The 23,410-nt window shown below is 43.4% G+C and overlaps 1 protein-coding gene across 1 annotated transcript; it reads right to left on the reverse strand.

Moving 5' to 3' along the window:
- Nucleotides 1-861: 861 nt before the first annotated feature.
- Nucleotides 862-21,538, reverse strand: wnt3 (wingless-type MMTV integration site family, member 3). The gene is made up of 4 exons (XM_028568237.1): nt 21,459-21,538; nt 7,530-7,771; nt 3,875-4,140; nt 862-1,341 (listed from the first exon to the last, which is right to left on the reverse strand). The coding sequence occupies exons 1-4, from the start codon at nt 21,536-21,538 to the stop codon at nt 862-864; spliced, it is 1,068 nt and encodes a 355-aa protein (XP_028424038.1).
- Between the last annotated feature and the right edge of the window lie 1,872 nt (nt 21,539-23,410).

Here is a 23,410-nt window from a genome sequence, read left to right on the forward strand (position 1 = left end):
GGTTGACTGGTGCAAGTAGAGTCAGTCAGCAGGGAGAGCAGCGACACTGAGGAGTTCATCAGCTCAGTAGTTTACAAAAGGGCAGGACTGTTGGCACTTCCAACACCTGTTCAGTTCAGTAGTTACAAAGTGATGGTTTTTCCTGGGGCTGCCGACGTGTTCGGTGTCACTTAAGTGACGGTGTAGAGGTTGGTTTAGTTTAAAAATAAAACAAATAAAGGTAAACCAGCCAGACTGGCCGGACAAGTGAGGTGTTAGTTAGAAAGATTTTTTTTTTTTTTTTTTTTAATCCAAAAGCAAAGAGTCTGAAAGTTTTTTTTTTTTTTTTTTGTTTTTTTACTGCATTAATCTCACAGGTAAAAAGTGTTACTGTAGATGCCATAAACATTGTGTTGGCATGGAGGGGGGAAATAAATAAAGACGAAGGGTAAGGGAGGGGAGGGGGCCAAATGTTGCAGGGGAAAGTGGCCCAGCTGTAGCTTCTTCCCATGAGAGCGCACTACACCTCAGAGTAGAGATGGGTCAGGTCAACAGGATGCTTTCTGGTCAGATATTACGGAAATGGGTGTAGTGGTTTGGAAGATGCATTCTAGGGCAGGGTTTTTAGTGTCCATAGCTGATGTGCCATTATTACCCATTAGGGCCTAAGTGTGTGTGTGTGTGTGTGTGTGTGTGTGTGCTGTTGAATTAGTTTTTTGCGTGGGATGCGGAGTGTGTGTGTCTGGGGGAAGCAGGGAAGTCGTGCAGGAGGTGGGGAGTTGAAGTGGTGGGTGGGCAGCACTTAGTAGTCCAGCAGCCAGAGGCCTCTCTCTCTCTCTCTCTCTCTCTCTCTCTCTCTCTCTCTCTCTCTCTCTCTCTCTCTCACTTGCACGTGTGGACGTCGTAGACACGCACACACTCCTGACAGCTGACGTAGCAGCACCAGTGGAAGATGCAGTGGCACTTCTCTTTGCGCTTCTCAGTCCGGGTGTTGTGGCCGCGGCCGCAGCACAGCAGGTCGCAGCCCTCGATGCCGTGCGACGACACGTTGCAGGCCCGGTCGCGCGTCCCAAAGGAGCCCGTCTCCGGGTTGGGCTCGCAGAAGTTGGGCGAGCCCTCGTAGTAGACCAGGTCGCGCTCGGTGGGGTGCTTGAAGAAGTTGTACTTGACTCGCAGCGTCTCCACCCAGCCGCGGGACTCGCGGTGCTTCTCCACCACCATCTCGGAGGCGCTGTCGTACTTGTCCTTCAGGTAGTCGCCCAGCATGCGGAAGTCTGGCTGCGCCCACCAGCACGTCTTCACCTCGCAGCTCCCCGACAGGCCGTGGCATTTACAGCGCAGGTGCATGTGGTCCAGGATGGTCTGAGGAACACAGAAGACACTTTCATGTTCACTTTGTAGGAATCTGGGTTACACATTTTACTTGAAGGGATCTACATAAGAGTGACATGACACTGTCATGAACGTGTCATAAACATTATAAACAAGTCATAAACGTTTAATGACATAACGTGTCTGTCATTAAGTGTCATTCGGTTTTTGTCATGACAGGTTAGGGTTAGAGTTAGGGTTCATGTGCCACGACAGTGTCATGTGTTCATGACAGTGTCATGTCACTCTTATGTAGATACCTTCAAATGTTACCAGAATCTTTAAAGCCAATGTCGGTTCTAAACTTGACTTGCTTTAATTCGTGGTTGGAAAAAAAGCTACCTGGCAAGTATTCAACATGTTTAAGCTTTCATAACCCATTTTTTATATCTGCCATGCCCTTAGCCAGTCTAGTGGAAGGGGGGGGGGTTGTAACTTTTTTTTATGATTATTTTTTGGGGGGCTTTTCCCTTTAATATACAGTGACAGTGGATAGACATGAAAGGGGGAGAGAGATGGGGGACAACACGCAGCAAAGGGCAGCAGATCGGATTCGAACCCCGCGCCCTCATTTTGTATTTAATTATGAGATTCAAATACTTCATTTAGGTGTCAAATTCTGCACTAATTTGTGCAAAGATCATGTACCACCTTTTTTTAGTCCAAACGCACGCACACATGCACGTACGTACACATGCATGCATGTCATGACACAAATATATAGAATAGATATTGAACCTTCTGAAACCCATACAGTGGACCACTTCTCCATATGTAGTGGATCCATATGTTCCGTGTGCCCCAAACTATTAGACCTTTTGACATTTTGCTGGTGTCTGTCAGCTGACTACTAGAATCCAATTTAACTGCTGTGAGTTCAAGCTGAAAACACCCGCCGTCCTCTGGGATTACGCAAGCTACAAACTTTTCAGAGCCTACAGGCGGTGAGAATGTGATACTCCAAAAGGTAGACTTTGGGTGGAGTATTCCTTTAAAGTGTAATTAACTTGAATGTGCTGGTCCTAATGTGATAACTCAATCAGTGGTTGGGGGGACAGTCATCGTCCCTGAGCAAGATTTGCTGGAATTTTATGGTCAGAAATGAACAGGAAATTCAGACAAACAAAACCACTGAAGACTCCCAGAGCGAGCCAAGAAAAACAATATGCCACTGGCTGCAATTTCTCTAAGTGTCATGCAGCTGTGAAGTACAGAGGCTCTGAGCTGCTGTTAATTCTCTCTGAAGTCACTGGCTCACATCGTGAGTGTGCTGCCGCGGGGCTTATTTTACCTTTGTGTTCTGATTTTGTTGTGCTTTAACTCAACAGCTATATTTAGCTGCAGAAATTCCCCCAGCTGCGGCGGAAGGCAGGTGGCTGTGGCACCTCTGGCTGAGGAAGGGGAAAGTGGGGGCAGAGGTGGGGGGGGGCGACAAGTGACATCACTCTGTGAGCTTGTCATGCCAACATCAAGTCCCAGAGGCCCCCTGGGGCAAAAATAATGGAGCGTGAGAGGGCCAGGTGGAGAGCAGAGGAGTCTCCTGACAGTACTGCTGTTCACTTAGCTCCTGTGGTCGCCCTGGCTGCTCCTGTGTGCTCAGATCAAAGGGATGTCTCGTTGCCGTGTGGTCCCTCCATTTGCCCCTCAGCGAGCAGCCGGGGAGCCTTTATTTTTTCCCCCCCAAGCGGTGACAGCAGCCAGTGATGTTTTAAGTCTGAGCTGATTTCCTTCTTTTCCCCCTCAACTCACTCGTGTTATTTGACTGTCAGGGAATTTTTTATTGGGATGCAAGGCATGAAAGGTGAGGTGTGGTGGGGGCAGTGTTGGGGGTGTTGCTCGGATGAGTAATTAACCAGTCATTCAAAGTCAAGTGCTCATTTGCAGGTGGAAACTCAGAAATGTGCGGACAAGTCAAATACCAAAACCCGGCACGTCACACGGCGTTTCCTGGATGAATCCGCTCCTCTTGCACGACAGTCAGGTCGTTGTCCATTGTTTACCGCACCTCTGTCTCAGTTTCCCCCTTTTTTGCTACAAGTTATCGCACAATGTGTGTGCTAAGGTTGTCTAATGAATGTGATGTATTACAGTGTTTTCATTCCACTGTACAAAATGTGCTCAACAACGGAACATTCTTTTTGTCTTGCCGAGTCCGTCCTACAGATACTTTTCAACCACTGCTGTCTGATCAGTTTAGTTTTGTGGTGATCAATCTGTACACTTTTTTGGCCAAAAGTATGTGGACCGCCCCTGTCCACCTCTGTTTTTCATGGTTTGTGCTTAGCCCCCTTCAGTTCAAGTGAAAGCAAATCGTAATGCTGCACAAAATCTTGTGGAAAGCCTTCCCAGAAGAGTGAAGGCTGTCAGCAGGAGACAGCGCATGAATTTATAACAATCACATATGAGTGAAATGTTCAGATGTCTACATTCTTTTGACATGTATTGTATATTAATACGGCATCCAGAAACCTAACAAGAAACCTGAACATTTTCCTCACATTTATGTGTGTGTAAATGTGTTTACCGTGCGTCCCGCCTCGTTGTTGTGTCTGTTCATCGCCGAGCGAGCGTCTGGACGATTCTCTCTGGCGTCGGCGAACTCCCTGGACACCAGCACCCCGAACTCTGCGTCCTCGCTGCAGCCGCCCCACTTCCAGCCCTCGCCGGGGGGTCCCTTGTGGTGGGAATCGCAACCGCACATGGTGGACGTGCCCTCAGCGCAGGAGCGCGTCACCGCAAACGCCACGCCCGCTGAAGCTATGGCGTGGACAAACGCCGACTCTCTGGTGGCTGAGAGAGACGGATGAAGTCGGACAGAAAGACAGAAAGAGTGGAAAAAGAGAGATACGGAGAGTGTGTCAAGCTCGTGTTAAACACGGACAAGGCAACCTTTACTGCTGCCGACATCCAGACAGAAGTACTGAAAGGGAAACCTCCAGGCAATAACCTTTTAACACTAACATTTCATCTTTAAGAAGGCACATTTATGCCCAGGTGTTTGCCACTGTGACAACCGAAAAAAGCCTTCGGAAAAGAACCCAACCCTCTCTTATTTTTAGGGGTGTGAATCACCAGAGGCCTCACGATACGATATCATCCCGATACTTATGTCACGATACAATATTATTGCGATTTTAAACATATTGCAATATTCTGCGATATATTGCAATGTATTACCTTTTTTCCAACTTCAAATGATGTCCCGAGAGGACAATTTTGTCTGTTTTATCTGTTTTATCTAAAAAGATAAATTTCTCTGTTTGTTCATCTCACTTCAATTTTATTGCTGCAAAATGGGACTGTCAAGCAGACAAACTGACCAACACATATATCATAAAAGATCGATACTTGGCGTCTGTGTATCAATACAGTATTGCCACGAAAAATATCGTGACATCTGTATCGATTTTTTTCCCCCAACCCTACTTATTTTACAACATGTCAACCTGGTTCACAGTATTGACCGTAGGATCATCGTCAGCGATGAGGAGGCCCAGACTGCAGGACACATGAAGGAGCCTAATAGCAGAGTCCCTGCAGTGACGTCGGCCCATTGTGGTTGTGTCAGGAGGGCCTAACGCTCAGTGGGATATCAGTGACCTCCTGTCATCCCTGAGGTGTGCTGCTTTGCATCTGGATAGTGTTTCAGGAATGTTGTCACCCCCCCCCCCCCCCCCCCCCCCCCCCCCCCCCCCCCCCCCCCACCTCCTACCCGTCCCTGTTCAGAGCCCAAGGCCTTCTGGTGAAAACAAGCAGTGCGTCGGCCTGTTTCTTTTTTTTTTTTTTTTTTTACACTGAAGGATGGAGTTACCCCCTCCTTTGAAGGCAACAGCTTATTACGTAACCAGACACCATTGTTTCACAATCACAGCACACTTACCGAGGCTCACCCATTACACTTCACTAGCTGTGTAACAGACATACAAACATACACACACACACACACACACACACACACACACACACACACACACACACACACACACACACACAGAGGCAAGGGGAGCAGTGGCTCGACTTTTCAAGAGCATTGAGCGGCCTGAGTTTTTGACACGCACAGTTGCGTGATCTGAGTTTTTGAAATTTGTACGAACACGACCAGAGAATTAAACCCGTATTTCGCAGACCACAGTGGCTACTAAAGCCAGAAATTCCTCAGCAATTCCACTGCCAATGCGTTTTTCAAGAACCGATCAGAATACTTTACAGGCCACAGACTGAGTTTACTGATGCATGTCTGCAGGCTAGTCTTGTGTTATCCACCCTGAAAGTATCCGCAAGCAAAGTTAGAAAACAAAAATACCTTTTTTATATTAGCCTGTAGGGCAAATATGATTCCACAAGGCTCAATATGTGTGATGTTTTATGAATTGTTTTTGATGTATCTACATTTCTGAAATTTCTGAGTGTATGAATGCCAATAATTTACAGGGTGAAAGATCAGCTGGATCATCTGATGTGGTCTTTTGTTGTGAAAATGTAATGCAGATGCTGAAATACTGTAAATCCCAACTATATTCAGTAATATTTGAAAAATAACAATACAAACTGAACCCATATGGTCACAGTATGTTATTTTAGATATATTATTATTGCATCTAAACAATGAAATACTAACTAGACTTGTGTGTGTCTATCTATACTGCATTTCCACTGTTCATTCCTAGTTAAAGGACACAGTTTTGGTCTAAATCCCCAGTGAGTGCTTGCATGATTGGATGACACTCAGTCCCTCAGGTTGGGCATCCCGTGCTCACCCTGGCAAGCCTAGCTGGGCCCTCCACAACAGGGGCCTGTGAGCCCTGGGCCCCTGGAGCTCTGGCTGTTAGCCATGGCTAGCGCTGCTTCTGCTACCTGCTGGGCCCATCAATCCGCCTTTGTTTCCCTTGTGTCACACTGTATTATCCACACAAAGGGCCCAGCGACTCGCGCCCCCACAGCCCCGCTCTGCCCGGAGCTGGCATTCCCTGAACTCCCTAACCCCCCCCCCCCACCCCCCTCCTCTCTCTCTCTCTAGCCACCCCTCCGCCAACACCCTCAGCTGAAATCCCATACACCACCCACAGGATCTCAACCCCCCACTTCCTCCAGGCATCCACCCACAGCACCACCGTGGCCAACACGCAGCTTAAGGTGGCTGGGGCTGGTGGTTGGTAGCTCTCCCTTCCCTTCCCCAACTCAAACTCTTCCATTCATCACCCGCAAAGTGAGATGCTCTTCTTCCTTCCCTCCTTCCTTCCTTCCTTCCTTTGCTTCCCTATCCCAAAGCGCACACCCGGGCTAGGTTGGGAGAGATCCCCTTTCAGCCTGTTTTCATGACAGAGTCAAAAGGGCGTGTGAATGGGGCGTCCGTGGGAGCTGGACTGTGTGAGGCGCGCACTGGTCTTCATGCACAGTAGGGGTTGAGCGGAGCCCCCCGGCCCTTTTCTATTGCCTGTAATCTCATTTGGCCTCCCCTCTCCCTTTTTATTTGACTGAGGAGCTTGGACTGCTCACACTGCCCATTGCTGCTCAGATTCCTTCCCCTCTGACACACAGGGTAATTCATTTCCAATCAGCAGCCTCACTCACAACACACAACTCTACCTTTCATAATTAGGGACTGTAATGCTTTAAGAGGGACACCTGTGCCTATTGTCCCTCACTGTCAGGTTTAGTGGGATTGTGTAAAGGACACAGTTAGTGTGGAGATATCTTACAATTAGTATTCTGCGTGTGAAGCGCCTGATGGATGCCTCCAGTACATCAGCTGTACTTGTCAGGTTGTGTTGATAGATTTACCGCGCTGACCAACTTTTATGTATGAGAGTATAAACACGGTTGGGAAAACCGAAAAGAAGTCACTGAGTCTGAAGACAAATGCGGTACTGAGGGTAAAGACGGAAGTTGAATAATGTGTCAGTGCTTGTACCTGCGCTCATTTCTCACTGCAGCCAGGAAAGGTGTATATTATTGTAATTGCCCTAGTTAGGCGTTTGTCAGCAAAAGCCCAGAGAACAGGCAGTGCTAAGCCTTTAGGGTGTAGGTTTCATAACAGCTTGCAATAGCCTCAGCCATAGTTTTTTACAGTAGCGAGTTGTTTAGCACAGATCATTTAGATTCTAACTTCTTTTGTACCGTAAGCCTCGGATACATATGTACATCGTTAACAAAATACAAAAATAGAGATTTTTATTAACCTTTATCTAGCACAGGGCCGAAGATGGCCAGGTTGTCCTTGATGGTGGTGCAGTTCCATCGCCGGCCCCTAAACTGGTGCTGGCACTCCTGTATCCCCAGCTTGACTCCTTCTGCGACGCTGGGCATGATCTCTATGTAGTTGCGACAGAAACGCAGCTGCTTGGGCACGAGGCCGGGGATAGAGCCACACAGGATGGGTTGGGAGCCCAGGGACGAGTACTGCTGCCCAAGGGCCAGGGACCTGTGACGCACACAGACAGAGAGAGAGAGAGCGAGAGAGCATCATTAGGTGAGATCTGCTGGACATAACCACATCTCTGCATCTGTATAATATATAAAAATAACTGCAACATGTTCAAAAGAGGTTTATCACAGAAACCAAACAACTAAGAAGTCATCACTGCAAATACACATTTTTTAAATAACATTTCATTTTCTTTGCTTTTTAGGGTTTATATTGAATTGTTTAGTACCGGCTAAAAGTATTTGAAGCACAAAAAAAGTATTGAAAGCTGATATTGGAATGTCTTGTCAGATTAGTAATAATCTTATAAGATAAAATAAGATAAACTTTATTTATCCAGAGGGATTCTTTGGCCAGACAGTTCCTGATTAATATCAAGATTTTGCCCATTTTTGCCAACTTTATTTAGTCATTATTGTATATAATAGTAAGTCATGCACTGCTGCTTTCATTTAGACAACATTTAACAAAAAGGTTTTGTCGTAGAATACGTATCTCTTAAAGTAAGGCATTTAAAGAGTATTGCACACTGGTATCAGCAAACGGTCCTCAGCCCTAGTGCTTTTACAATTACATAGGATGTGGGAAGTGAGACTGTTTGCCTCACAGTGCAAGTCTGTGCCCTCCATGAACTCTACCCCACAATAGCAATGATGACCTGCCAGGGAGGCCGCTGTGAAAGGCAACTTGCTCTTCCAGAGGAGACTACTTCTGGATTCATTAATCTCAGGTTTAACTGTAAGCGTAGCTCTGTGACGGTGCAGTGATTCATACTGGAGTGTTTATTGACTTATCAGTTTAATATAGTTTATACTAAGAGCTCCTGTTTATTTTGTTTCTTTTTTTTCTACCAGGAGAGGGGGGGGAGTAATAGGCCCACTTCAGGGCAGGGATACAAGCTATTAGTACTGACTTTTCCAAGTGTTCCCACTTGTTAGCATACACAGATCTGCTGATCTAACAGATAACACACACCAGAACCTGTCTGTTTAGGTTGGGAAAAGCCCCCTCATACAATTTCAAATATATGAAAACACCTGCCTCTGCAGTTCCATCATCAATTGTGGTTTTCCTCTGTAGCTGATTTGATAAGAATGACAGTGTATACAGCTGAGCTTGCTGGTGATGGACGAAAACAGAATATCTGAAGATTTGTGCCTCTCCAGAAGGCTCGCGCAGATGTGCCTAAGCAGGGATTTATCACCACAAAGAGACAGCCGAGATCAGCTTGTGATGCCAGAAACCATTATGGTTTCATTCAGATAATTAATTTTAATTGCTTTCTATTTCTCTTGAAATAAAAAAGAGAGAGAGAGAGAGAGAGAGAGAGAGAAGCATGTTTGCCATGCCCATGTTTTAACATGCTTTTTGTGATTACAAGCTCAAACAAAACTGTGCGGCTTCTTCCAGAAGGTCGTGTATTCACAGTAGGATGTCAGACTCAAATTACCTGTTTATTTATTTCTGGGCATACAGTGTATCATCTAAAGAAACATGCATGCTTCTGTACAGGTCTGCGTTCTTTAGAGATGAATGCTTTACAATAGATGTGTGTGATTTGGGTGTTTACAGGGTTAGGGATGTGAAGATGTGCTGCCAACAGCTCTAAGAGAAGAGCTTTACCAGTGTCGAGTAGACTCTCCAGCCCTTGGCTGAGACTGGGCGGACAGCGTGGCGCTGGAGGACATGAGAGGATCATGGGAAACAATTGACGCTGATCAGATCAGAGCGCCACTCAGGATGACCTCAGGACCCCCGCAGGGTGCAACCCAATCGTAGTAGCCACTGACTCTGACAGATGAGTGCAGTGTAGTGCCCCACCCCAACACAAAAGTCAAGCCATTGAAGTCACAGGGGGGGAAAAAAACCCTTAAATAGGTTCACAGCTCATGTGCGCTTTTGCTTTCTACATATGGCTACCAACAAAGCCCTTCACCCACGCCCCAACACCCTCCACCCCCTCCCAAACGCACAAACTTTTTGATCTCATGTGAGCATTGTTCCAGCAGCCTCCCAGGTATCAACGTTTGCCAGTGCAGCTTACACACTGAGAAATGAGGCAGAGTTGTTTTGCTTTTACAGCTGCTGGTGTAATGGAATATACTGTATGATGATCACATAATCAGCTATAAACCACTTGTGTTGTTGGCATGAGCTTCCTGACTGACACTGATACACAACAAACAGTTTCAGTATGAAACCCTGTCGGATCACAGTTCCTAAAGGATAGCCAGTTACATAAACTATTGAAAACTCTCAAACACCGCTATGCACGAGAAAGAATGAGTCTCTTCTCTTTCATATCCAACTTAATAATTCAAACTTAAAATGCTGTTTTGCCCAATTTGATGTTCCCAAGCAGTAATTTGATAGTGCTCATCAATCTCATTCATGTTCTTGTCTTAAGTTTACTGAAGCGAATGCAGCCACATTACGTCATCTGCCAGTCCCAATCCCACCAACATCATTGAGTTCAAGTGTTGCTGACTTCACCCCGTCTGGTGACTGAGTGACTAAAGGCCTTAATTACACTGTCTGCTAGCTTGGTTACTGCCCATTAATCTCTCAGTCATGGGATGGACCAGAGTGGGTGATGCCCTGTACAGAGCTTGAATTTGAACCTTGGTGTCACATGCTCCCCAACAACATCAGTCAGTTAACTCAAAGGAAAATCTCTGCCCAAGTGAGATGTCTCTGTATTTAGACTGCTGTGCCAACCTCTGCTACGTTTCAGGTTCTATTAAGGACAGCTAAACTGCTTGCCCACGACTCTGACATGCAGGCTTAGCCAGTGAATTTGGGATTTCTGATGGAATCAATTAGCTAACCGCGTGGGTCTTTGTGGTGGACATAGCATGTTTAGACTACAGGTTGTGGATCTGCCAGCCTATTTGTCTTTGTTTGCAAAGGATGTGCCTCACTGGATTCATGTGGACAGATGAGTTGAAAGGGATATCTTTTTGGCTAGGTGCTAATGAGAGTCTTAACCCCAAGGGGTTATGAGGCGTATCGTGCAAACAGACACACACAGACGCATGCATGCAGACCACATGAGAGCCATGCTGATCCTGCCTGCTTTGCCTCACTTCTCGGAAGCCACGAGCAACGTGTCTCAACCGAGTGAGGGAGCAGGAGATTCAGAGACATCCACAGAGGCAGAATGCCGGGGGAATCTGCTGCAGGGGGTGAGACAAGCAGCAGAGCAGCAGTGAACAGCAGGGCTTGGCAGGTGCATGCCCAGGCAGGTCCGTATGGGGCCTCTACTGGCCTGGGGTGTTTACGGCTTGGTTGGGGGGTTTTCTCAGTATCTAAACTGGGCTGATGTGAAAGTATGACGAGCCGCTGGAAACCACAGAAATGAAGCAGAGGAAACAAAGGGATTCCACCACACACCTTGCTGAAGAGTGGAAATTCACGCAATCAAGACCATAACTGTCAACAAAAACTTGAGAGTCAACCACTCCCAATGCAATAAAATCACAACTACAATCTCTGCTGCCAGGTTAGAGAAGTGAAGTGGCATCTCTCTGTTTTTATTTTGTCTCTGAGCAAGGAATCTCTAAGGAAATATGTTGCAGCTGCTATTGTGGGAGGTCTGCATTACAGGGGTCAGTGTGTAGCACACGTCTGTGCACAGATGAGCTTTCTTTGTGTGGCAGCGTCCTATGTCCAGAGGCACAAAAAGCACCAGGTGACCCTCTGAACCTGTTGAGCAGAACATGACATCTGACCTCACTGCCTTTAGCCTGATGGCCTACAGAAACAGTTTGAAGTTCATGACCAGGGCCCGTATACAAGTATCTAAGAACAGGGGTGCTGATCTCTGGCTTGTTTGCCTCATTAATCAAAGTCATTATGATCAGGTGCCAGCTCATACTCCGATTCTACGGTCATGTGTATGTATGATAAAATATGACTTCAATATATCTTGTTGGAGTTGCTGCTCATCTTTGAGTGAGGAAAGTAAAATAAGTGAATGTATTCTGGGCAAACCCAATGTAGGCCCTTTAGGCTACACTGTTTGGGTCTTGGCCCTAACCTTGGCAAAGGCTTGAGACCTCCACACGAGCACACACAAGTAAAGATGGTCCTGCAACCAACCTCTAAGTAGCATTGTAACTGTAATGGTCACAAAAAAAACAAAACAGTTTAGATGTAGTTTGTGCCTCATGTTGTTTTTACTTATCGTTTATTTGACACTTGCATTGAAGATTGCACTGCTAAGCGTTTACTGTACTCTCATTAATTTATGTTATTTACAACGATTGTATATTTTCATATAAAATACGTGTTCAGATGTCACTTCCGGCTGCCATCTTTGGTCAGAATGTGGACAGTTCACTTAATGGTCTGCCCATATGTCAATGGTCTTCCCGCAGCTCACTGAGGATTTTTTTTCTTTTAATTGGATAACGTTTAAATAATTTTAAAGGAGTCTTGAAATATTTAAAACAGTGGTAAGTGTCGACGACCTGCCAAAATATTTGAATCAACATTTGACTTGAACGTTAATGTTAGCCTTCAGGGAAACACAAACAGAGCGCTAGCTAGCTGTGCTTTTGTAGCTAGCTAGCTAGCTAACGTTAAAGTCAGTGAGCCAACGTTAAGGGATCCCTTCAATGTAAAAGATGATTTACGCTAACAGGTGGGTAAATAATCTCTACTATAGCCTACCTTTACTCATTCCACTTTTCTCATGTAGTTAAGATCCTTTAAAGCACATACAATTGTGTGTTTTATGAGCTTCATTTAGTTTCTATGGTTGTATTTTTTTTTTTGTCCTGACGTTACTGTCAATGCGCTTGCGCTTCCAGTAAACAATAAATGTAAGTTAACGTAAGTTACGCTAAATACTATTGTTTCTGAGTTTCAGCTCTATTACAAACTAACATTAACAATAACTAGCTGTACCATAAAGTAGAAATATTCCATTACAAGTCCTGCATTTAAGATTTAATTGAAGAAAAAGTACCTTTTTTTTAGCAAAATATATATTATTTATTGTAGGCTACTTGTAGTAAAAGTACTCATAGAGGCAGAATGAGCCCTGTCTTTGCTATATTATGTTATGCTATGGGTGATGGTTATGATATACAGTACAGGCCAAAAATTTGGACACACCTCATTCAATGGGTTTCTTTATTTTCATGACTATTTACATTGTAGATTCTCACTGAAGGCATCAAAACTATGAATGAACACATATGGAATTATGTACTTAACAAAAAAGTGTGAAATAACTGAAAACATGTCTTATATTTTAGATTCCTCAAAGTAGCCACCCTTTGCTTTTTTGATAACTCTGCAAACCCTTGGTGTTCTCTCAATGAGCTTCATGAGGTAGTCACCTGAAATGGTTTTACCTTCACAGGTGTGCCTTGTCAGGGTTAATTAGTGGAATTATTTCCTTATTATTAAAAAAAGCAAAGGGTGGCTACTTTGAAGAATCTAAAATATAAGACATGTTTTCAGTTATTTCACACTTTTTTGTTAAGTACATAATTCCATATGTGTTCATTCATAGTTTTGATGCCTTCAGTTAGAATCTACAATGTAAAAAGTCATGAAAATAAAAAGGAAACGCATTGAATGAGAAAGTGTGTCCAAACTTTTGGCCTGTCCTGTATGCATGCAGCCTTTTTAATGTTGCAGCTGATTGAGGTGGAGCTAATTATAAAGCAACATACCGTGGGATGGTTTATTTGATTAAAAAGTATATTTTACAAGCTTATGACATGCTTTGTGTGTAAAATCTGAATGAAGTAGCTGTTATATAAATGTAGTGGAGTAAGAAGTACAATATTTCCTTCTAAAATGTAGTAGAGTATAAGTCTAAAGTAACATCAATTTTGAAATACTCAAGTAAAATATAAAAAATATCTCAAAACTGGATTTAAGTACACTGCACTTTGTTTTCACTAACATTGCTGGTTTCAGCTGACATTATGAACCTTGATCATGAGCACTGGTCAGAAAGGCACAAAATATGTATTATTTATTATATATGTTTTATGTTCAGCTTATTGACTGAAGTTTTTAGGTGGCTTGTAGTTCAGAACAAATTGGAGTGTTAAAGTGGCATCCAAAGTATGAGGGTGAAGCAGAGAGGGAAAGCGAGGGATTAGAGAGCCTGTCACAATCCATCCCTCCATGCATTATTCCTTAGGCACTGTTTAAAGACTCATGGAAACCTGCATGCATGTATGAAGGCAAAGTGAAATACATGGTTGTGTTGCTACTTGTAAGTTCCAACTTCCAACAAGGTTATCACTAAGATTATGGCATGAGGTGGGATGCTTTATTCGCATTGCTCATTCTGGGCAAACATTGTAAAAGTGTTAATTGTGTACTGGGCTTGCACCCTTGTTGCAGGACATCCTGAATGCTGCTGACACAAGATGATAGAATTTTCCATTCAGTTTCATCACAAGCTGGGACATTCTCTGGGCTTTTGCTTTCAGGTCAGGAGGAGACTTAGAGTTGATAATGTATTCAACTGCACCTTTTGTTTTTGGTTTAGGGTTGGATTCGTTTCAGAGCAGTTTCTTAGTTAGTAGAATAGCAGGCTTCATTCAGCTCTGATCCTTAAATGCACTGTTTCCCAAACGTTTTATAGTCCCGTTCCCCGGCTTCAGACACTTTCAACCTCCAGTTACATACCCCGCCCCCCTGCACTCTCATATATGGATTTTCTTTTTTGCGTACCACCTACGTCACTTTGCGAACCCCTGCCTGGGTGTACACAAACCCCAGTTGGGGAACGGATATTTTAATGAATCTCTTATTAAGTCTTTTATCTCCTTTTTTTTTTATAATTTATTTTATTATATGAACAAAGAGCTCATACAAAACGTTTAGTTTTTAGATACTATAATGACTTTTCTGTTTCTTGTAAAGTTTAAAGCTACAGCTAAATGGGGGCAATAAGTAATTTGACAAGATTCAGCCTTCACACACAGATTTGATTTTGGCTTTATCTTTGATTTAATGCTATTGCATTCCAATGTTATTTGCCATCATTGACGATGGGTGCCAGTCGTTCTTAACCATGTCTGAACTAGTTAACTTATTTCATTAAAGAGAAATTAATGTTAGCTTATGCTGGGTTTGTGCCTGAAGCGCTGAGTCGCAAGTGTGTTCTGTCACATCCTCGGTGGGCGTCAGGCTCCCGAAAAGGCCTCTGCAGTAACAGAATATTGTTTGCATTAAACTCTAATTTACCTCCTATATGTTGACGCTGCAGCTCAACCTGTCAGATTTGCCTGGAGGACATCATGTTGCTAAATGAGGCCCTGGCAGAGCAGTCAGAGAGGTGCATTGAAAACATTGCCATTAGAATTTCATTTATAAATCCCAAAACAGAGTCCGTGGAGAGATAAAGACACTCGAAAGAGAGTAAGTGGGCCAAGGAAAGTTGCCGGCTTTGCCCGAGGATGGGACTTTTCCTGGTGGAGGCTGGAATGCAAAGCTCCTGTCTGTGTTTTGTTGTCTTCTCTTTTTCTTTGGCACACTTTTGATTTGTAGTCCAACAGCTCCTGGCTGATCAGATAAAAAAATGACAGGACCCCTGAAAAATGTTCCAACCTGTTCGTTGATTCTACCTCCTTTGCCTCCCCTCCTTTTTCCTCTCTGCAGACTGTTGCACAGAGTGCGGAGTTGGGACAAGGAGCCCCTGCAGTCACAAGTATGGAGACGTGAAGAGGGAAACTGAACAGGGTGTAAACTTGTGAACCTGCCAGTCAGAAAGTGAATGAGAGCAGAAGCAGAAGTCGCTCTGCACACAAGTGCACTGGAGAGTATATACACTGACAAATGCACGTCAGACTGGAAGCTTGGTGTCCTGGTCTGTCTGGAGGTGAACACAACAGAGTCTGATCTGTTGTCTTGAAAGGACAGAGCTTGTTTGAATGAGAGTCTTGAGGGACTGTGTGAATGAACCACAACTCAAACAGTGCATTGTTCCCTGTCCCTGCTCATTAGGGGCAGCTTGTTGGCACTGCTGCTTGAATTGTCAGCAGTAATGCATCCTATGCAAATCATAACTCGTAGGGGATTGTCTGGAATCTTCCATTGTATGCCTGGAATTTCTTTGTGGCAATTTCAAACACCGCATGATTGTGTGTTTAAAAGTAGTTAAAAACCTAATTGCTGTTCACCCTCGCATGCTTAGGTAATTTGGAAAAAGCTCTGTAAAAGCTGTGGTGTAATGCTACATTGTTGGGGTTGAACCCGGTTAACAGAGCTTGCCAATCTGCAGATATTTCACTCCAACTGTCATGCATGTTTTTGCTTCTCTCTCTTACCTTTGTGTCCCTCAATAGGGCTGGGTGTTGTACATCAATACATTTTTGGAGCATGCTAAAATGTACCGAACTTTCCAAAAGTTGGCATCGAACATCTGGGCAGATTGGCAATATTGTTCACATATTTTTTAATCTGATTATTACTGATTTGGACAAATTTTAGACCATTATCTTTAGGGAACGTTCTTGTAAAGACTGCTTTTGTTTAGACAATACTGAACCTTTTAAGATTGAAGTCTCTCTTTTTTTTTTTAATGAACAAAAAGGTCTTGTTTGTAACAATTTCTGAATTTAAAGTATCGGAAAAAGGAATCACTATGGTATTAGTCCTGAAACTCAGTAAACATATCGCCACTAGTAATGAAAAAACATACCCAGCCCTATCCTGATGAGGGTAAATGTGTGCAAATTATTTCACCATAAATCATTATTATTCATGTTTGGAGATGAAGTTTTGTGATTGCAAAGACATGACATCTTATTGTAAATTATTAATAGCATTTGTTTGACAACATGTAGGGCTGGGTATTGTTAAAATATGTTCAGTACAGATACCGGGAATTCAATACCGGTTCCGGAACTATACTTTTTTTTTATACCAATTTTATAAAATCCATTTAAACAATAAGAAATGACAACATTACACATTGCAGTACAAAATGTTTCTTTTTTTTTTTTTATACATCTCAGCTCCTTTACACCTAAGCAACATGCTTATTGGCTCCCTGACGCTGACTTAGTCCTTAAGTATTGAAATTTCGTGTTGAATGACAAGACATTTTTCAGTACTTGATGCTATAGCGGCAATTCGATCGGTGCCTAAAAGTATCGAAGTTCGGTATCCAGCCCTAACAATATGTAAACTGAATTCTTTGTAATTTAGTGACATTGAATGCTAATCCTCTCCTCCTTTCCCCACTGCCTCCACCAGTTGTTTGGCTGACCTGGTCAGTAACCTGAGGGCTTTGACTGAATATACAGGTGTGAGCAACACGTCTCTGTCGCTGACCCTGTGTGTCAGAGAAATTGCTTTCTGCTAATAGTTAACCTATGTAACAAGCCATACAGGTGGGATCAGCCAGGTAATGAAGACTTTAAATATTGTGTGTGTGCGTGTGCTTCCACACGTGTCCCCTAATGATCGCTTTGCCTCTGGCCGTTGCCGTTTTTTCCTTTGAGGAACTGCCCTGGCCTGTGTTTTAGTGCAGCTAATAGCTGTGCACTGGGGGGACTTTGTCATTTCCTACAAGAGCACATTGCATGTCCTTTGATTGTGTAGGAAGATTAGAACTCCCCTTCACTGCTTTGAAATGCCACTCTCCTTTGAACCTCTCGCCTACCTTGAGTCTGACCGTATAATGTCATCCCCCATGCTTGTTCAGTGACGACTGCCTTGTAAGTTGGTTTTGTGGAGTGTTGTGTTGGTTCAGCACGTTAAGGTAACTCTCACTGACACTACAAGTACAGTTAAAGACTGGTGTCATTCTTGGTCATTGTGATAGGCAACATTATTTAAGATACTCAAAAAAATGAAGTCACATGATGTTTAATCAAAGTCAAAAAGTGTTTTGCAGTGGCAATACACCTGCTTAGGGCTATAGTAAGTTTGGAACGTATTACATAGTCATACATGTTTTTGTAGGAATTTACTCCTTCCATATTCCCTGTGTCCTGTGGATGTCACTTTCTGTGGAGACATTTCTCACTTGGCTTTATCCCAAAATTGCCTTTGACCCTGGCCCTATGGCGGCCATCAGCCATTAATAATGGAACCCTAAAGTTTCTTATGAATGACATTCTTCTGGACTTCCCTGCTCTTTTCTCTACTTTCCACCGCACTGCTGAGAATAATACCCGAACATCCTTGATCTTTTCACACAAGACGGCAGACGGAGGATTTTCCCGCAGTAAGAATCATTTAAGTGATCCCTTTGCCAATGGTAGGGGTTTTGGGGTTGAAGATTGGATTTGAAGATTGGAGGTGTGGGGGGTTGGGGGGCGGTGTTGCAGTCAGATAATGACATTCCTGAGACCCAGCGATGGACTCGAGAGCCCCATTTAAGCCGCTCAGGTTGAACTGGAAAGGTCTGTGTATAGACTGGGCAGTGTGGTAGATAGCTTTGTGTGAGATCTTTCGAGAGGTATGCCACTGACATTATTGGGGCCTCAATAGTTCCCAAAACTTCCACAAGTAGTCCTTCAAACAGCAAACACAATTTTAGAGAGGAAGCCTTATTTAAGCTCACATAAACATGCTCCAAATTTGAATTAAAAGATGTTAAAATTGAATCACTGAAAGCCTTAAAAATGCCCAATTACAGAATAGTGTTTATGGATAATGCCTTTTTTAAATTGTTATTCTGCACTGTTACCAAATGATATTTCTTGTTTTTTGTTCTGATCATAAAGAGTTACTTATAACCTATTTCTGCATTTGTAGCAGCGACTGAATATTAGGCAGTTATGACTGCTTTTCATTGCTTATGTTTTCCCGTCAGATTGCCAGACTGCCAATAATGTTTCACCTGTGAGTGGAAGTTATACAAAGCCCTGTCAGGTGCACTGATCCAAAGAAAGATTGGTCGATCAGGACTGCATTGATTGCTTATTAAAGCTGATGATGATTTTAGCACCGGCAAAGTTTATGCTGACCAAAAAACATTTGCCATGCAGAAAATAGCACTCAGTTTCCTCTATCCCTCCCTGTTGTTCTCTTGTTTGATTTCATAGCCACCACAATGTAAATTTAAGGAGTCTTGAGCAATGAAATTTGAAGGGAAACATGAAATGGCTGTACTTGAAATTGCAAAAAAATAAAGAAATGTACATCAAGTGTACAATATCTTTGCTTTCTCTTGCAGATTAAAAAGGGCTGTGATGATAACAGTGGATTAGGAGAATAACAGTTTTTGGATTAAAACATCTTGTGGCTGTGCGGTGTGATATGACAGAGATAAACCGATAATCACTGCTAATGCTCGATGGCTGGTATTGGGGAGCTGAGGTAATTCCTTGCTGAAAAGTGACTGTCATCATTCACTTACAACCGCCGCTGTTTATGCAAGGAGCAAAAACACACAGTGTCTTAAGCTGTTCTAAAGATAGTTGGTGAGTTGAGCCACACAGGCTTAATACAATACCAGCCGTGACTCTTTTTAACTACCTTGGCGTTTGATCAGAACAGAATATTATGTCATAGTCCTCGGCTTCAATATCTTAGATATTGATATTCTTTGATTATTAAACGTAGGTTAAAAGGTGAAACCGAAACACAGCAATAAATCTAAGAACAGATATTCTTTTCATTTTTAAACCACAGGAAGGCTGGCGTTGTCAGATAACTGGACGGAGACACTGCTGGACCTGTGGATTATGTAGAGTCAAAGCATAGCTTTTAACTGTTTGATTTCGCTCATGTTGTACAACACTGCTGTTTCCCCGACATTCTTGCATTTCAAAAAGGCAATTTACTGCTCCGTCTCGCCTTTTCCAAACCCACCTCATTAGTTTGCTATGTCTTTCTACTACACCTCATCTTCGCTCATGCATATGTGCATATCACCAGAGTTATTTATGCTCTGTTTGGTTTTCAACACCCCATCTTGTAAAAGCAAGACTGCCAGGCATAAAGCAGTCAAAAACGGCTCTTCCCTCCAATCCGTCCCACTTTGGCTGGAGAATTTATGGCCAAGTCATCGCCCCAGAGACAGAAGCTGAGAGGAGCCTGCCTGGGCCCTTGCTGAAACTCGGCACCATCCTGTTTGACACACCACCTCATTTTGTCTCCTTTCGGACATGTCCGACACCGCGGGGAGTGATGCCACTGACAGCGCTGTGTGACACCCATTCCTCAGCACCTGCCCAGTCACCTGGAGCTACGGCTTTGCTTTTCATCTTTCCACCCTCCCGGTAACTCCTTCCACAGCCTACACTTCCAAATTTGTATACCCAAATCAAAGGTGGTGCGCTTTGTTGAGCTTCAAACATTATACCAGTGTCATGTAAGCTCCTTGAACAGAACAGCTGCAGGTATTTCACAGAGAGATAATCCCAGGCTCTTTGTCACTGTTGTCTGATGGTTCTTGCTGAAGCCAGGAGTGGGTGTAAAGTCCTCTTTGCCATTAACACTTCAGCCCTGTGGCCTGTGTGCTTGGCAGCTGCCTGCTCTGTAAATGAAACCAGAAGATGCTCGCGGTTTGGACGCACTATGGTGGGACCACATGCTAGTTGGGCTACTAAAAGTGCAGTAGCTCTGACAAGTATTGTGTTGTGAGCCAAAAGAGCTTTGTCATACGCCTACGCAAATATCTCCAAAATAGAAGCTTTATGTTACAAAAGAAGACCAGGAGCTATGAGGTCAGCTGCATGTAGCTGAATTTGTAACGAGATAAACCTCTAAATTTCAGTTGCTGGTGCCAAAAGCGATCTGGGATAATTTAACAAAGAATAAAGCCCTGCGGCACCTAAACATATTGTCTCTTGACAAATCCGTAGTGGAGGGGGTGAATTGTGGTACAATTGAAAAGCAAAATGATATGCTTAACTGTTTTTTTCAAAAAAAGGATTAATTTAATTACAGCTGATACCGCATGGCAGACGGCACATTTGTAATATTTTTAGAAATTGTGTACAAGTTTGTCAGTCATGTCATACATCTATCAACAAAAAAGCCCCAAAACAATTTAGATTCAATTCACTCCTATATTTGGCGGCCGGCGGCCTGAATGTAGAACAGTGACGCACAATAGCAAACAATACAAAATGACACTGATTGTTTAAGTCGTGATTGTTGAACTCCCTGAGGCACTCCTGAAATTACACGGCTGTATTTCAAGAAAGAAATTGATCATGGTTTAGAAACAGGAGCCTTTTTTCTTTTTTTTTAAGGCTTTGTTGAGTTTTCACGACCACCATCAGTGTTGTCATCGACCTTAAGCGATATCCACAATTTATGGAATAATGAATGATCTTACTGACTTACACTATTGTGTGGAAATGCCTCGTAAGTCCTCGCAGTGCTGTTGACAATATCAACAAGGCAACCTCTCACTAATGTGTTCTTTCCTTTTTTAAATTCAAAAAAGAAGTCTAAATTTTTCATCATTCAGTGGATCCCAAACGAAAAATTCATCCTCTCTGCATCACAACATACTCCAATGTGATAAATGGACCTGAGTGTAGAGGGGAAAAGAACGGCGAGCCTTTTCCGTTACACTAGTATTTGAGGTTAAGATTCTTTGGACTGGGCCGGAGAACATTTTTCCACGCAGTCAACTGAAAGTGCACATTCTGCCCTCTCAGAAATGATCATTTGACCAAAAAGACTCTCTCTCTTTATGCAGCTATAGGGTCTGATGCTGAAACTGTGGATTTGTACTCACCACCAGATGGGATAGCCTCCAAGCACCCGTGAGCTGGACAACCACACACACATCAAATATCCAATCAGATACAAATCCATGAGGTAAGCCTTGTAGTGTGTGAGAGAGTAAATGGATCAATACATAGAACTTCCAGCAGGCAGTGAAGAAGAGTTTCCAGGAGGAGAAGCTTTAGGGCAGCTTGATTGTTGAATGATGGGAAGATTAAAATGATATTGAAGAAAAAAAAAAAATCTTCCTCCTGTTTTCCCCCTTCTTTGAGTCGGGCCAGGAAAGTGTGTCTGTCTCCTAGTAGTTAAGAGAATAAGTGTCTCTTACACACATGCACACACGCTCCTACCCGTCCTCTCCTTCCCTCCCTCTCTCTGAGGTTCTTCCCTAAGGTAGATATCTTTTTCTCTCTCTACTTTTTTCTCCCTCAGGATGCCTCATCCACAGGCCCAATATTAAAGGGGGGGTAAGAGGCGGGGGAAAGAGGTTTGGAGATGTCAGCTGGCAAGCCAATCACAGAAGATGGCCTTAGGTTACGAAAAAAAAAATTATGATTCGTTCCCATCTGTCAATCACACGCCACCCCCTGGTAATGTGGAAAAGAAAGGAAAGAGTGAAAAGAGGGAGGGAGGGAAATGAGAGAGGGAGCTATGGGGAGGGACACATGAAAAAAGGTAGAGTAGAGTTGTTACTCAACTTGTTTCATATATTATCATTGGAAGAAAAAAAAAATTCCCCAAAGTGGTTGGAGGTAGGTGAAGGGATATAGGCCGGCTTATCGGCAGAAGACTCTGCAACGCAGGGTTTACACCAGCTGACGTACATGTTGACACATTGATTTTTAGGGGTTGTGCCCTGACTAATTGATCCGGATATATACAGGGTGCACACACACACACACACACACACACACACACACACACACACACACGGACACGGACACACAGACACACAGACACACAGACACAGACACTGACACACACGTCAACACATGCATAATCTCTGTCCCACTCACGGGGACGTATACAGTGAATTTTCTAAATTGTTGTCCGCCCACCCCAACAGGGGAGGACATAAAAGGGGATACAATAAAGCCATAAAGTGTGGTGGTGGCTGGGCCAGGCATGCAGGGGTTATATGCTTCAGCAGCCCAAAGGCGACACATTTTACATCAATACTATTGTCATTCTGATGGGCTGTGGGGCGAGTAGCCGTGGGACAGGGGGAGGAGGTAGAGGAGAGGGAGACAGATAGAGAGTGAAGGAGGAGGGTGGGACACTTGCGATGGACTTAGCCTGAAGTAACCAAGCATTTGATTCACACGCACACAAGGAAACCGATCAGGACGAATACAAACAAGATACCTGGCAGAGATCAAACAAAAGCCAGTTGTGGTGATAACAATCTCGTTGAGAGTTTTGTCTCAAAGGATCATCAGTCCTGGAAAGAATGACCACCAACCACCGCAGAAGACATTTTGAAAACAGTAATGGAGGGGTTCATCAGAATAAAGTTCATACTTCACAGAACATAACTTTTTATGAAAAGTGAGGCTCTGATGTTTCTTTAACATCAGGATTATATTAATCTGCAGACCAGTTTTCGGCTAGATTTTTTGATTTGTTTTTTAGAGACTGATGCTGGCAGTGGGAACATGTTTTTATAAAGGTCTGTGTTAAGATTGTAGTTGAATTTTAGGGCAAGTCACTCTTTTATGACATCATTAAATACATGATTTTACATTCTTCCGCCGTGAACAAGACTTGAAAGCTTTTTTGAACACTTAAAAATGTAAGTTAACACTTACTGGAAATACATTCACAAGTAATGAGACCAGATAGATTTCGCAACAGATTGTTTGTTTGGAGCCAAGTGTCTTTGTAAAGTCTTAAAGTTTCCAAGTAAGGAATGTCGTAATAATTTAGTAATATAGTAGGAGATGTTTAATTGATTTTGTCCTG

This window comes from Perca flavescens, chromosome 21 (genome assembly GCF_004354835.1).
Source record: "Perca flavescens isolate YP-PL-M2 chromosome 21, PFLA_1.0, whole genome shotgun sequence".
Taxonomy (NCBI): domain Eukaryota; kingdom Metazoa; phylum Chordata; class Actinopteri; order Perciformes; family Percidae; genus Perca; species Perca flavescens.